The sequence below is a fragment of the Argopecten irradians genome, chromosome 2, assembly GCF_041381155.1.
Source record: "Argopecten irradians isolate NY chromosome 2, Ai_NY, whole genome shotgun sequence".
In the NCBI taxonomy this organism is placed as follows: Eukaryota; Metazoa; Mollusca; class Bivalvia; order Pectinida; family Pectinidae; genus Argopecten; species Argopecten irradians.
Window position 1 is genome coordinate 53,563,060 of NC_091135.1, and position 17,199 is coordinate 53,580,258.

Below are 17,199 nucleotides of genomic sequence, written 5' to 3' on the forward strand. Positions count from 1 at the left end.
ATAAGTACCTGCGAGGAATCGTGTGACCCTGATATCTGTTCAGAGGTGTTGTCATCCTGCACCCTGTTACATTATAACAATAAATTACAGTTTTTTATCATTTTTATATAACAAAGTGTTATCTTCAATCCTTGAGGGGAGTATCGATTGTTAGCAAAGTAGTATGACGTTAGGCACGCAAACACATAACGTCACCAACCATAATCCAACCGCAAAAGTAGATAACCATTTAATATGTAAAGACAATGTAGGGTAATATAGGTAACTACAAAAATGCAAATTGACATAGTTTGATTGATACAGGGATATAAAATTCACCGGGTACGTGGTGTATTGGGTTCATAAATGTACATGTTTTCAAAAGATACTTGTTTGGAAAATTTCTCATTTTAGCAATGCTTTGAAATTATGTAGCATTAAATTGGAAATCAATCATAATCATAAATCATTCGTACACCTATAAATGGAAAAGTATGATAATGATTTCACGAATCAGTATCCTCGTGACGCTTGTCTTGGCCACATAACTGACAAGCTCAAATTTAAGTAGACGAGCCGTCGTACGTTGGATTCTAACGTATTATTGTAAAACATATGAAGATTAACATGCTGTCTTTTACGTTTCAAGATAAAAGCTTGTTTATTGATTTTTTATAAGATGTAACGCCATATACAAAGCAATCACTGTTGTCTGACATCTTTAACCTTGGATTCCAAAGTAACATCTTTTAAAGCCTCTAGGTTTTCAGGTACGTGATGGTCAATGTCATTCAATATTAGTTGTGCTTAGAACTTCATTTTCCTGTGGAAGTGGGATTTTTTCCGTATTTTTAATTACTTTATGCTATATTTCACAGACAATTCAAACGTAGTTTCCTTCTCAATTTGGGAGACATTAGGTGGAAAATAATCTTGAGCCCTTTAAATCCATTGTTTCATGAAAGTGTAGCGATATTAGCGAACACCAACTTATCCGGTTCCTGTGTTCTTTTATCATGACCTGCAGCTTTCTAAGATATTTACTTGATTGCCTTATCACAGGATAAATTATTATTATTATTGAATACTAACCTCGGAATAATGATATAGACGTGACAAATAAGTGTATGACATAAAGATACTGATTAATTATTATGGCGCTCTATAACATGGTAGTGGATTGAACGATAATATGAAGATTTATATTCATTTACGTGCTTTTGATATATCTATATACAGTGCATCAAAGGTGCTAAGTAAAACATGTTTATTTCCTACATCTCCAGTCTGACGCTAACATAGCGCAAGTGGGGATTATAGAACTTTTATGCACAGAGAAGGTCACTTGAAACTTCCCTTTGATTCATTATACATTACAAAGAAATATAATTAAATGGGATGTCGTAGGCAGCAAACAATTTTCATATTATCTGAACACATACCGCATGCACAATAATATTAATTGTTGTCAATGTTTATGGTATTAGGACAATCTATAATTACATAAATCATTTCATATAGCATATTTCTATAAATAAAATCATAAGATGTTTAGTTTTATACGCCTTACTTTTATTAACCTTGCGATTGTATCCACATGTTGAAAAGTAAAATTTAAAACACGTTGAATTAAAACATTCAACGCCCTACCTTTACTTAACCTTGCGATTGTATCCACATATTCACAAGAAATAAATTAAAACATGTTGAATTAAAACAGTATATACACTGGTAGGTGGCACGACTGAACGACTACGCATCTTTAAATGTTAATCAAACCTTAAAGGTTCTTCGTTCTTAAAGAGAAGTAAGTAAACCAAATAGCTTGTCACCCTCAGTTGATGAGAAGTCCTAACCAATGCCCACGCATACTACTTGCACAGCCAAATCAGGTACTCATATCCACCGCCTATCACAGACTTACCAGTATATCAGGAGTATCATGGCTATGACTGTGGATAGCACTGTTAGAATAGTAACTATGCAAAATAACACATTATCCAGTTTCTGTGCAAATTCCTTCCCTAAATACTTGTGAGGCTTTCGACTTCTCGTACAACATCTCCATCTTGCCAATTTAGAGACACAATTTGTACAGCAGTTCTCTTCCACCGGGTTTGCCTCTGAATCATCAATCTCCATGTAATCCTGCAATAGTTTTTCCGTAGATGGCCTAAGACCATTTTTGGTAATTTGTGTGGTTTTCCTACGGTTGTTATTTGCATTGGGACGGCATACCTTATACAATCGAGTGTTGTGTACTACGTCATCAACTCTCTCTGTTACGTGAGAGGTTTTCAGTCGTTTTTCCCGGTGATGGAAATGTAGTACCATAACAGTGGATGCGACGGACAGTCCACTCAACGTCAGCAAGATGGTGAGGTACACAGCTGGAAATATGAATAGAACATTATTAAATACACAGCATTTATAAAAAAGGGAATGAAATAATCTAACGATATTTTACACTGACGCATATAAATCACTTTTTGGTGCAATTAATAGATTCATTACAAAGCTGACAAAAATGTGTATGCATCATGGCTAACCTTAGGTTACTGTGGACTCAAAATTGTGTAGCTTGTAAATGTTGGAAAATATTAGATAAAATCTACATTTTAGGAGGGGAGCAAACTCCATAATGTCTGGAATATATTTTCGTCATTTATTAGCCGTCCATGCTATAATGTTTACTAGTATCTTTGTACGACCGCCGTCTGCATCTCAAGGTCAATAAGGACTCTTTGTGTATATATTTGTAAAATCCCCGGTCAAACAAATCGCTTGTAATATATTTCATTGTATTAAACATTCCTGATTTGTATACTAGATCGTACATAATGAATTTGACAAAGCTTAAATGTAAATCAATATGTGTTTTATATATATAGAACAATCATGCATATGTTTGATTTGGTTATCTTCTGACCGGCATCCCTTACGCTTAGAGAATCATATTTGGCTTCGTTGCCAAAACCATTTCCAAGACTTAACCTATCAAGCATATAATCAATGTTTCGACCTTTGTATAAAGGTTGCCACTTCAAAGGGTCATACGGCCTACCAAACAAACGCTATCAGCGTAACCCTTACGCACTAGAAGACCGCTATTGAAACACTACACTCAACACATCAACACAGAATGATAGATCCAATCTAATGGCAATTGATCCCTGCTATGTAATTCAAACAGCAATTATCTTCCACTCATGCCAGAACGATGAGTTATAGTAATATAACTTGGTTCCACATTTGTTTTATCTTATCATCCTATCCTTGGGATGACGTCATCACCGTAGATGTGTATTTGTTTGTGTTAAATCTCTGGAGCACCTCAATATGTCATCGATAGCCTTTACTTGTACCAATATCCAAGGTATCAAAAAACGAAAGCTGTTCCTAGTTGTTTTTGTTTTAGCATTATTTATTCTCATGGCATTTTATATAGCAAACACCGTAAAATGACCGCATGAAATACCGTATGAAGAATGCGATAAAGCATGGAATTATTTCATATCATTATATATCTATTTAAGAACAATATATTAAAACAATCAACCTTAATAACTCAAATGGATCATTAATGTACTTTGATCTTTTCTAAACATTCGAATTTTTTTAATCCTGGTAAATGAATAATTTAAATCAGTTTCACAGAAGAGGAAATCTCTTAAGATGTACTTTTGCTTAATCACCAAGTAATGTCAAAGATCAACGAACCTAGTGTCTAATATCGCTCTGGTTTCCATTGCGTTAAACGAATTGGTTCAATAATATTCATCAACACATAATCTTATAATATTCTTTCAATATTTAAAGTATTCATATAAATAAAAATGCAATATTTATAGTTTATTGGTTATACGTTTTGCTGTTTTTAAATATGAAGCTCATTATCACGTAGTTGCGGTCTTACAATATACTCATCAAGATATTTTGACATACTTATAGGCTAAAATGAATATTGTAATGAGATACACGGAATTCTGACAGGGCCATAAATGATGTTTGTCATATAGTAAATGAAAGGAACAAGTGTAACGACAAAAACACTTTTAAAAAGTGATGTTGTGAACAGCACGACATACATAAATATGGTTCTGGCAAAATAGTTTGTCAAGCAAAATATTCCGAAACCTGACCTAACAGTCAAAATGGGTGTATGATAGGATACTGCTCAACATTGGGCTAGTTCAGAAGCCTTATTCACAGTGATCTATTTTACTTCTCGTAATAGTCATATTGTATGTAACGCCTTTATTCAATTATAGAAAAAGATATACTTTCGGTTATAAGTGTACACGCAGCGTGTCGTACACCAAGCCAGTATAACATATATATGTCAGGCAAGCATTCGTGTAAACAAATACTTAATATATTGGAAATTATCAATGAAGCTCAAGTGTTGTATAATCTGCCACCATAAGGATTAGTTATCACGATAAGCGATTATACACTACCTTAATACGACTTTATATCCCCTTAATGGCGTTATTGATCTGTATTCAATTAAGTTCTTATGAAACAGGAGACTATTTAGGAAGTGGATACGTAAAGAAGACGGTATACATGGATGACCGCATCGTTTAATGTAAAGGGAATATATTGGTAAGATAATAACTATGTATCATTCATGGTTGAAACAAAGTACTACTTCTTTTGTAAATGACGTGTGGATGACTTTTACACTCAGACAAGCCTTTGAGCTAGGCAATTAAAATGTATTGTCTGTATCATCGGGGAACTTGTTCAAAAGGGAAATAACTCAAGTGAACTAACGCACCTAACAAAACTGGGTTAATTACCGCCTAATAAAACTGTGTGGAAATTGTTGTGTGTAGTTTCCTTCTGCAGCTCACTTCATGTCATGAAAGCAACATTGTTCCATGAAGATTCCAGAAGTCCTTGATCTGTTTTGTTCTTCTTTGTATTATCAACGAATCTGGTCTAAGAGAAGGTTCCTCTCTTTTTTGTACTCATGATGTCCATATCGTTAATTCCTTGACCCCTGTGCCATGTGCCGGCGATAAAATATTGCTGGCCTTGCTTGACCTCTAAAACAGCGTTTTGGATGTCCATTTGGAGATCCAAAGGGAAATGTCTGCTAAAGAAAGCCCAGCGTTTTGATTGATGTCCAGGGATAAAAAGCATTGATTTATGACGGACAGTATTTGACGTAGAGTTTGATACACACTTACAAATTCAGCATCATAGCAAGAAAATTATAGGGGTCCGATATCTATTGGCAAACACGAACCACGTAACCAGGAGCTGTTCGTGTGAAACGTAGCATTTTATCTCAGCCGCATAGTTCAATAGTATTTCTCATGTTGAATTGTCACTAATCGGAATATGAGTAATATAAATATTAGTGTTGGTTGCATAAATTGTTTTATAAAATACAATGTTGCTAATACATTGTACTGCAATGTTGGTCGTTCTATTGTCATGTATTATTGGTAATCTAGAAATAATGTAGTTAATAACTGATATATCCATAAAGTGTTGAATGAGATAACATTGTCTGTATCACGTGAAAATGACCACTGTTTAGTGTCCTGTAACACCGCTTACTGTTAAGCTGGCATGTGCTTATTTATCATTCCTCATTATCTCCATGTTAGCATGAAACATATCTGGAAATCGTTGATTAGTTTTCATAAATAATTTTCCAAATTTTCTCAAAGTACAAGTTAAATTGAATACCTTCCTTATCCTATAACTTCCAATTACTGATTATTGCTGATCTAATTATAGCCTTTTAGTTTCCGTGGGTTAAGAAGTTTGCAAACAAAGAGATAGTGATACCAAAATATATCAGATTTAAGCGTCGTGCTGTTCATAAAGCTTTTTTTTTTTTTAAATTATTACTCATTTTCAAAAACATCATCAGTTTCTCTGACAGGAAGTAATAAGAAATAAAAGAAATAAAAAAATAATGAGCAGGTAAATGTAAACAACTGATGTTGGCATATTAACGGTATGTTTGAGGGAAAAATAAATAACAAATGTCATTGTTACTAATATTGTTTTGATTTACACGTATTGGTCATGCTCATTCTCAAAATTTGTATTATTTTGTAACTAGGAGCAATAATACAATTTCATTTTGATATTACGACTGGATACAAAGTCCTGAAATAAAAAAAAAATGAATGAAATATAAAGTTAAGTGTTCTGAAGCGCAGCCTTATATCCTAATATTGACACATTTAGCACATACTGAAAGAAATCGTGTTTTTCATGGGTATGGCTCGATGAGTGAATAATAGCATCGTTTTTCATCTTAGTTTGATACGATAAGTTATACGGACAATGACATTTAAATGAATTCAATTGTTAAAGATGCCCCACCGCTGACAAATGGTATTTTTCTCTATTAAAAACAGGAGCAGGCAATTTTGTATTTTTCTTCGGTTGCAAAAGTTACTTACTTTACCCCATTACCACCTTTGAAAAGTTTGAGATTCTAATTTTATTTCAAGATAAATATTAAAAATAATTAATTGCATCCCGAAAAAAATCCGAGGCAGCATCTCCTATATTGAATAAACTACTGACTGCGCATGCACCAAAGGCAAAATAAATAATTTTATATTACTATTATTGTTCATTATACACATATACACACGATTTAACACAAATTATTGTTCAAATTATGAACATCATTTATGCTCTGTCGGCGGTGGAGCATCAAGGGAAACTGCAGTTGTCAATGACATAAAAAATTACGCCAATTTGGATACATGTTACCTCATAACTACTAGTATATTAACCTTTAATGCTGCGCATTAAATTTAGACCCAGTTTATATATCGATAAATTCCATTTGCGGAAGTGATTTACCTTGATTGCAAATTAATAACACATCTGACTCCTCCTGTATTAACCTTTAATACTGCATATTAACTTTAGACCCGGTTTAAATATCGATAAATTCCATTTGCGGAAGTGATTTACCTAGATTGCAAATTAATAACACATCTGACTCCTCCTGCGTGTAAAAAAATACTTCTTGTTAATATATACGAGTGCTTCATGCATTACTATTCTTCATTACATAATTTCGAGATTACATCGATAGCCGGTATACGGTATATCAGAGATTTTATGAAAATTCACTTTTAACGTAGACTTCCCTTCTATGACGTCATACGTTTGTAACGTCGCTATCCGGATCCCGGCAAACGTATTACATTTATCCGTGCCCATCTATATTCGCTTTACAACTCGCCGCTTCTGACATCGTCTTCGCAATCTTCAAGGACAGCTTTTCGAGTGTTTACTTGAAGGTTATCAATCTAAAATCAAAAAAGAACGAAATCCTTCAAAGGAAACCAAGAAGCAACGGTGGTTACCTTAAATAAAATATACAGTGTTTGAACCTTACAAATCACTCTTTTTGTCACCAAGATTTATTTGGAGGAACTAACACAGGTTTTTAAGGTTTCTTCTTAAATGAATGACACCATGTGATATTTTTATTTTCAGATTAAGCTTTAGTAAATCAGTAAATCAACTAGCCGTAGCATATAAATTGTACATGTATGCATTACCACTGCACTGCAGAACCGGAACAACCCAGACTAGTGGTTACATAGATAAGGTAGATGAGTGTTAAGGGACGTAATGCAGTGGGCTCCTATTGAATAATTAACTTTTTTCCAATGACATCTGTAGCGCACCAACGTTTCCTTCAAGGAAAAGGACACAAAGAAATCAATACGAGACATTGTTATCATGTCAACGTAAATAAGCAGAAATTGAAATCGTAATTCGAATCTTATTAAAGTTGACGGAAATGAAAACGTGTACCTTAAACACAAATTAATATATTTGACAACAAGTAAGAAAACTGCTGCTGTACACGGAATGATGTATCTATTCTGTAAAGCTGTTGGTGACCTAGGTAAATTGTACTTTATTACATTGAAGTCGTATATCAGGAATTCAAATTGAGACGTGTATCTACTGTCTAGTTTTAGCAATAGCATTAGAATCCATGATTAACACCAAATCTTCAAAGAACTTCACCGATAAAAGTTATCTTATTAATGTGAAACTATTATGAGTGCATGCCACATGGAAATTTTCACTGATAGTGAAAGCAAAGTTCTGAAACCTTATAACATTCACAGACTGATAATTGAATCACGTGGCACATCCATGATATATTTCCTGACAATTACCCAGCAACTGATATTTCAGAAGTCTGTAAATAGCGTGTACATCGAATGAAAACAATATGGTATGATATTGATTTGAAATTGCTAATGCGTTTTATAAACAGAATACCGATGCAACAGTAAATTACATGCAATGTATCTGTTTAAAAACAAGCGGAGGTATGCATATTAAACCGACTGTCGAATTTCACTTCGATACATATATGATAAGTAGTGTTATATTTGTACAGAGGGCACGACAAAGTATGATGGGAATAACCTGGCCTTGCACCACTGACCAAATGACAGTCTCCCAAAAACGTCACAACAACAATGTAATTGTGATAACAATTGAAAGTAAAGGAAACTCCGGCATTTCCTATGGATATATATGGTGTATGAAACAAAACCCTACATAAAATATGGTAATGCATGTACATCTGTATTTTTCAGAAGTCCATTAAGACTTCTGAAATATGTAATATCACAAGTATTTTGCGTCAACAAGATTTTGCTGATTAACGTTGTATACGGCGTTCATCTTAATATATTGTAAATTCCAAGAGACTTGATCTAATTGATTTGTGGTAGCAACCTTCGCTAAATGCCTAGGGAAACTATAGAAATTATCAACTTCTTAATTTGGATCGATATCGTTTGACCCCGATATTGACATTGTTCAAGCTTTTGAAGTTACTTGTGAACCTGTAATGAAATTGACTAAAGGGCACGCTCTGATATCAACGCTTTCCTTATGTCCCTTCGTTGCCTGAACGAAACTGTACGAGAGCACAATCAATAGCAGACAATTTTATATTTCTGAAAATAATTAGATATACTACAAGCTAATAAATTGGCGAATAATTTTGTTACTGCCCTATAATAAACATGCAAGGTCTGTTCGTGACCTTGTTACCTGTAACTGATCTTAGTTCAATAGCAATATCTAAAGATGACATATTGGAAGAAAGCAGGATGCTGTCACGGTTAGCGTGGTACATATTCAAACAATAGATATGGATTGTGTTATCGGTGTCATAAAAATAACGTTTATATTTATTTAACACAAATGAAGGGTTTTATTAATATATTTAATCATTTTTATTCTAGTATGATATGTTTATTTCGTGAATTTCTCCAATACTGTAGATTAAATTTAAAATTATACTTTAATGATCATGTCTCTGTGGATGTTTGCGGAAATAGAAGGGTTGTGATCGCATCACCAGCTGAAACCAATATAATGCTATGTTTCGGAAGGAAAAAAAGTAGCAGGATGTTTATTTACTTTCATTATGCTTTTAGTATTTTTTCTATAACGAGTGTCAACATATTGACATATGCCACTAAAGTAAATGCAACTGCATCCTTGCATTATAAAGAGAAAGTTAAAAAAAGGAAAGTTAGTCATAATGCATAAAATAGTTGTGTGATAATCAATTAAACCAAGGATCATAAACATCCTTGATTAAACCTATGACTAACCAAGACACAATTATTTAGTAGCAATAGTATTTACATTGAATTATCAGTATGTACGATTTACAAGAATTCCACAGAAGTGGATGTGTCGCCTGCACAGCATCACAAAAATAGTTTTGTATAGTTGAAAGTATTGTTAATAGTTATCAGATCACGTAACTCTTGCAGTACTGACGGATTTTGATCATTATCAATACATAAAATTTGGTTGAAATTGGACAATAAATACTACAGTTATAACACGGGAACCATTTCCCGGACGCCGACGACGCCGACGACGCCGACGCCGACAAAGTGACACCTATGTATCGCCCTTTGTTGCAGTCGACACAAAAATCCTACCAGCAAATAAGAACCATACTTAAAAATGTCTTCACAAATTATGACTGATCAAAACATCAATCAGTTGCGGGACCAAAGCAAGATAAAGATAAATTATCAACCAGTGAAACACATCGCACAATTTTAATACCAACCAGTAAGAACACACCGCACAATCCTAATACCAACCAGTAACAACACACCGCACAATCTTAATACCAACCAGTAACAACACACCGCACAATCCTAATACCAACCAGTAACAACACACCGCACAATCCTAATACCAACCAGTAACAACACACCGCACAATCTTAATACCAACCAGTAACAACACACCGCACAATCTTAATACCAACCAGTAACAACACACCGCACAATCTTAATACCAACCAGTAACAACACACCGCACAATCTTAATACCAACCAGTAACAACACACCGCACAATCTTAATACCAACCAGTAACAACACACCGCACAATCCTAATACCAACCAGTAACAACACACCGCACAATCCTAATACCAACCAGTAACAACACACCGCACAATCCTAATACCAACCAGTAACAACACACCGCACAATCCTAATACCAACCAGTAACAACACACCGCACAATCCTAATACCAACCAGTAACAACACACCGCACAATCTTAATACCAACCAGTAACAACACACCGCACAATCTTAATACCAACCAGTAACAACACACCGCACAATCTTGATACTACCAGTAACAACACACCACACAATCTAATACCAACAAGTAACAACACACCGCACAATCCTAATACCAACCAGTAACAACACACCGCACAATCTTAATACCAACCAGTAACAACACACGCACATCAAATGCCAACCAGTATCAACACTACGTATAATCTTAATACCAACCAGTATCAACACAACGCACAATCTTAAAACCAACCAGTAACAACACACTGTACAATTTTAATACCAACCAGTAATAACGCACCGCACAATTTGAATACCAACCAGTAACAACACACCGCACAATCCTAATACCAACCAGTAACAACACACCGCACAATCTTAATACCAACCAGTAAGAAAAACACCGCACAATCCTAATACCAACCAGTAGCAACACACCGCACAATCCTAATACCAACCAGTAGCAACACACCGCACAATCCTAATGCCAACCTATAACAACACACCGCACAATCCTAATACCAACCAGTAACAACACACCGCACAATCCTAATACCAACCAGTAACAACACACCGCACAATCTTAATACCAACCAGTAACAACACACCGCACAATCTTGATACTTACCAGTAACAACACACCACACCATCTTAATACCAACAAGTAACAACACACCGCACAATCCTAATACCAACCAGTAACAACACAACGCACAATCTTAATACCAACCAGTAACAACACACCACAAAAATGCCAACCTGTATCAACACTATGTATAATCTTAATACCAACCAGTATCAACACAACGCACAATCTTAAAACCAACCAGTAACAACACACTGTACAATTTTAATACCAACCAGTAATAACGCACCGCACAATTTGAATACCAACCAGTAACAACACACCGCACAATCCTAATACCAACCAGTAACAACACACCGCACAATCTTAATACCAACCAGTAAGAAAAACACCGCACAATCCTAATACCAACCAGTAGCAACACACCGCACAATCCTAATACCAACCAGTAGCAACACACCGCACAATCCTAATGCCAACCTATAACAACACACCGAACAATCCTAATACCAACCAGTAAGAACACACCGCACAATCCTAATACCAACCAGTAACAATACACCGCACAATCCTAATACCAACCAGTAACAACACACCGCACAATCTTGATACTTACCAGTAACAACACAACACCATCTTAATACCAACCAGTAACAACACACCGCACGATCTTGATACTTACCAGTAACAATACACCGCACAATCTTAATACCAACCAGTAACAACACACCGCACAATCTTGATACTTACCAGTAACAACACACCACACCATCTTAATACCAACCAGTAACAATACACCGCACAATCCTAATACCTACAAGTAACAACACACCGCGCAATCTTAATACCAACCAGTAACAACACAACGCACAATCTTAATACCACACAGTAACAACACACCACACAATCTTAATGCCAACCTGTATCAACACTATGTACAATCTTAATACCAACCATTAACAACACAACGCGCCATCTTAATACCAACCAGTATCAACACAACGCACAATCTTAAAACCAACCAGTAACAACACACTGTACAATTTTAATACCAACCAGTAACAACGCACCGCACAATCTTAATACCAACCAGTCACAACACACCGCACAATCTTAATACCAACCAGTCACAACACACCGCACAATCTTAATACCAACCAGTAACAACACACCGCACAATCTTAATACCAACCAGTAACAACACACCGCACAATCTTAATACCAACCAGTCACAACACACCGCACAATCTTAATACCAACCAGTGCTTAAATCTCGTAGTATAAGAACATCAGTCATGTTTAAAGCATCTAACAATTACCTTACTAAACGGTGTATCGAAACATCTACTAGTTACCTAACTAAATGGGATCGCAACATCTACAGTTACTTGACTAAACGGGTTCGAAACATTTACAAGTTACCTAACTTAACGAAATAATCGAAATATCTACAGTTACCTAACAAAACATGTTCAAAATATCTACAGTTACCAACTAAACGAGTTCGAAACATTTATAAGTTACACCTAACTAAACGATATCGAAACATTTACCAGTTACCTAACTTAACTGGATCGAAATATGTACCAGTTACCTAACTAAACTGGATCGAAACATCTACTTGTTACCTAACTAAACTGGTTCGAAACACACATATTTACGCAACCAAGAAAACTGATAACATCAGTCAATTACAGACGTTGCAGTTAAATTAAAAGAACTGTTCTAATAATTTGCTACGCGTATTTCTTAGAAATAGGCAAAGCAGAGGAAGCTCACAAAAGACGGGCATTATTTTTGTACTGTTTTAATCATTTTGAGAAATCCTATCTCCATTTTATTACAAAGGGATTTCAATATACCTTCGATTTTGGTTGTAGTTGACCGAGTTTACTCGATCTTGAGCTTAAATAACGGCTCCATAATACGATCGTGCGACACTCTTGTTTTCCGCCCACCCTCGCTCCCTCCTGAATTATTGAACCTGTAGTATAGTTCTTCTTATCAGTAACAATAATTATATAAAAGGTAGAGAGACATACATATGTAAAAACCCTCCATGTGATAGACTGATAACACATCCAGTATCAACAATTTAACCTAGTTTCTTAACAGCATCCAGTAGATTGCTCGGCCTGACATTTTGTGAATATGTTGCAGAAATTTACATCTCTTTCGATATGACTTTGTATACCACACCAATTAAAAAGAAAATAGGCAAGTACGTGAATGGCGACAGGGGTTTCTAATGAGGCCTGGTACTGACTTGATGTTTGGTATTAATTAATTTGGGGACTTCTGTAGCTTCCCAAGGGAGTATGGAGAGTATAGAGGATATGTTGTCATTACACATGTTCTGGCGACGAAATGGAATTGGCTTCCAATGGCATGTTAGATTAGTAATAAAACCCAATTGCATGGTATCTGTACAGAGAGGGTCCAAATAAGGATACTTAGAAGAAAATTTGATAAAATCTTATCCGGTACTTGATGATGATAGTTTTCTTCCTGGTAGCATTTATATTAGTATTTACTTTGTACACATGATGTATGAACGTTCTCGTTCTAGCAAGAAATTGAGCTAATTCAAATTTTATGATAATCCCTCCAGCCGACATGATGACTTTTTTTTTTCATTTTGTCCTAGAATTTAGTCAGTATACATGCACCAATCTGGTACTTGATGGTATACTTATTACTGTAGTAGTTATCTGTTGCTTCGCTAGTACATGTAAAAAAACGGATTTATTGTTATATTGCTATACAATCGTTTCAGATGCATTTAATACAGTAAGCTAATTAATTTTCACGTATGACTCTTTCGCATATATCGCGGGCTGTAGGAAATCGCAAAAGTACATCACAGCGAACTTGTTCCAAACACAAATAAAGTACAATCCCACCAGTCTAGATCGCGAAATTAAATCGTCCTGGATATAAAAGTTACTTTCTAGTTTATAAATTGAGAGGTTTCGAAGAACGGGAATGCACATGTATTTAAGTGGATAGAATATTTGCTTTTCACCACAAAAGTAAACTATATTTTACATTAAGTGTTCCTTATTTTCCGAGTAAATAATATGTAAAGGGTTACATATATTATATGATTGCATTATATGTGCTCATGAAAAGAAAGTATGCTGGATTCGGCATGGGTTATGATAACCATGTATATACAAAAAGCATATTTACGTTTGGTAATTACGTTTTATACAATTAATCACCAAACATTTCAATTCGTGTTTGAGCTTCCATGCGAAATAACGCGAAAAACTATCAATCCCGAAAACAAAACCGCTTACCGTACCTAATTAACTTAAATAGGGGCTTCGATGAAAAGTCTTTATTTGTTATATTTTAATTGAAAGTTAGTAAAAATTAAAAAAAAAAAAAAAAAAAAAAAAAAAAAAAGTCTTACCATGTGGTTTGCATAGATAGCCTTGAATTGTATGTATATTTATAACTTTACCTAATATGGAAATGCTGTTTGAAGTTTTAGGCATGACGTCATTAACAACACTCATGAAGACAGTGAACGACAGTAACACGGTGACAGCCAGCGTCATCTTCTCCCCTGTATTCATTGGCAGCATGAACACCAACACGTTCAACAGCGACAACATTGATATGGGCAGTATGGTTGATATGATGTAGTATACAGGCCTCCTTCTGAGTTCCAGGATAGCTTCCGCCCCGGGAAGTATTTCCCCGCTGTTATAAGATCCGTCCTCAGGGGAGTACGCCTTCACAGATGTAGTAAAAAGGTCCCATTCTCCATTAGGATAGTAACCGGTGATGTCAACGCTGTTTTTCTCCACTACGACGATCATCGATTTGTTGGTATGCATCCATGACATTACTCGTATCGCACAGTTCTGGCTGTCAAACGGGTACTTAGCGATGTTCACCTCACATATCGTTTGCATCACGATGCCCGGCTCCCATATTAATGTCCCTGCCGAGTCTAGGCTGATCAACATTTGGTCTATACCCAGAGGATGGTATCCGAAAGCCCTGCAAACAAAACACCAAAAAGTTGAATAATCTTTTAAAGCACCAGATCTAATGAAGTATGAAAGTTATAATATTGACATATAAAAAATATAAGTAATCAGGCTATCATTTCATTTAATTTTACTGGTATGTAACAGAACACGAAAATAATGAACGCAGCCAGAGAATGATGTTTACTGAATGATAGATACGAATATTAAAGAATTTTATTGAATCGTATATATCTTCTATATCAGACCTATCTATGCTAAGTCATGTTGTCGCGAAAAATATAATCCCGGCGGAAGTAACCGCCAAGACGGTATCAACCTCTGAGGTCAAAAAGGACGGTCACTCCTGATCCATGGAATGACATTTTCGCGGGACATTAATAGTGAAAAATCATCCACGAAATAACAACTTAAACATAAATCACACAGCGATGTCGCGAAATTTTGACTCGCTAAAATTAAGATTTTCCGTTTAAGTATAAATCGAGTGTTTTCTAACTCGCCACAGCTATACGATAAGTAGCTTCTAGGCATACTTAATTTAGATATAGATGGTATATTTACAAATACATGATCTGTGGTAATGTTGTTTCTCTGTCAAAGCTATCTTTGGTTGTGTTTACATGTATTTCTAAAAGAACACTTAGGATTCCTTAATCATGCCAGGATTGAACTTTTTTCTAAACTAAGACACCACATTATCTGTGTTATGTACACGAGTCAGTTTTAAACTATACCCAAACCAATTTTAGTCGTGACATGGGCACCGCTTGCATTTTCAGAAGCCCTAAGTAACTAAAAGGAAATGAAAGTGAAAGATATTAAGGGGCTGCTGTTGACAGCTCTACTCATTTCGGTAAAACATGTCGGACTATAACGCCATAGCGCATGCGCCAAAAGTCAATACTTGTTCAGAAGCTTTCCTGAAAGGAGTAAAGTAGCAATTCTTCTGAAATGCTTCCGGACACCACAGCTTATTTCATGACTCGTATAAAGAGAGGCATAGGCGATCGATTTCATTTGATGAACATGCTTAAAAATCAAAATGTGGAGCATGTATATCACTTCCTTTTGAACTATATGTCTAGAAAGCTTTTACATCATTTCCGGAAAATAATGTCATAATTTTATTGTCATTTACTGAAAATGATCAAGTACCTGTGTAAATCAGATAATTAGGCAGACTGCTTATAGTTTAACAATAATTTTCAAATCAAAATAAAATAATTCCTTGTAAAACTTACATGACAAAATGTTACAAGTTTCAACCAAATCTTGATTCTCTATACGATTGGCCTATTTTAAAGCAGATTTTATCACAGCTTTTGCAGCACCAATTATCATTTAACTAACAATAGAACAACCTGACCGGTATAGGTCATCGGCACGGTGTGGCGACAAAACCATGATATAATAGTACAACTGATTAAATTGACACAGTCAGTTCATTGATGTAACTTCCACCCGCCATGTCTAAAAAAAGGCAAAACAGAATTTACGTAATGATGTATGTTACGAAACCGGCGAAATACACTGTCATCACCATCAGATAAATATGCGGTCTGGCCATTTGTCGATGACGATGATAGTGCACATACTGTATTAGTCCTCAAAACGTCACATAAAAATCATTCTCTGACATATGTATCATGTATCTTTACATAATCCACAATTTTTAAACCGAAGAAAATGCTTAGAAAAACTAAGAAGTATACTTATATCACATTTCAAACACTGTAAACTATTTCCACATTTGACCTATATTCAATCCATGTATTTATAAGAAGTTGATGCGTACAATGTATATATGTTACTTTGAGCCTTGTGAATGTTTGTTAGATTCGCAATATGCTGTAAAAGACTTCTCTATTGTACCACAACACCGATATAAACTCTTTAATAGATTATTATCTCAGTGAATTTCATTTTGGTGATAAGCAGAATCTCTATAAAGTGTAAAAGTGATTTGTGTATAAAATAAAC

At 35.1% G+C, this 17,199-nt stretch overlaps 1 protein-coding gene across 2 annotated transcripts in view; it reads right to left on the reverse strand.

Moving 5' to 3' along the window:
• Positions 1-135: 135 nt before the first annotated feature.
• LOC138315937 (neuronal acetylcholine receptor subunit alpha-7-like) overlaps positions 136-17,199 on the reverse strand; it is a 72,993-nt gene continuing 55,929 nt past the window's right edge. For both annotated transcript variants that reach the window (XM_069257355.1, XM_069257356.1), the window contains 2 exons: positions 14,682-15,226; positions 136-2,369 (listed from right to left, as the gene is read on the reverse strand). In XM_069257355.1, coding sequence (XP_069113456.1) covers positions 1,900-2,369; positions 14,682-15,226 — 1,015 coding nt within the window. In that variant the 3' untranslated portion in view covers positions 136-1,899. The remainder of the gene's footprint in view (positions 2,370-14,681; positions 15,227-17,199) is intronic.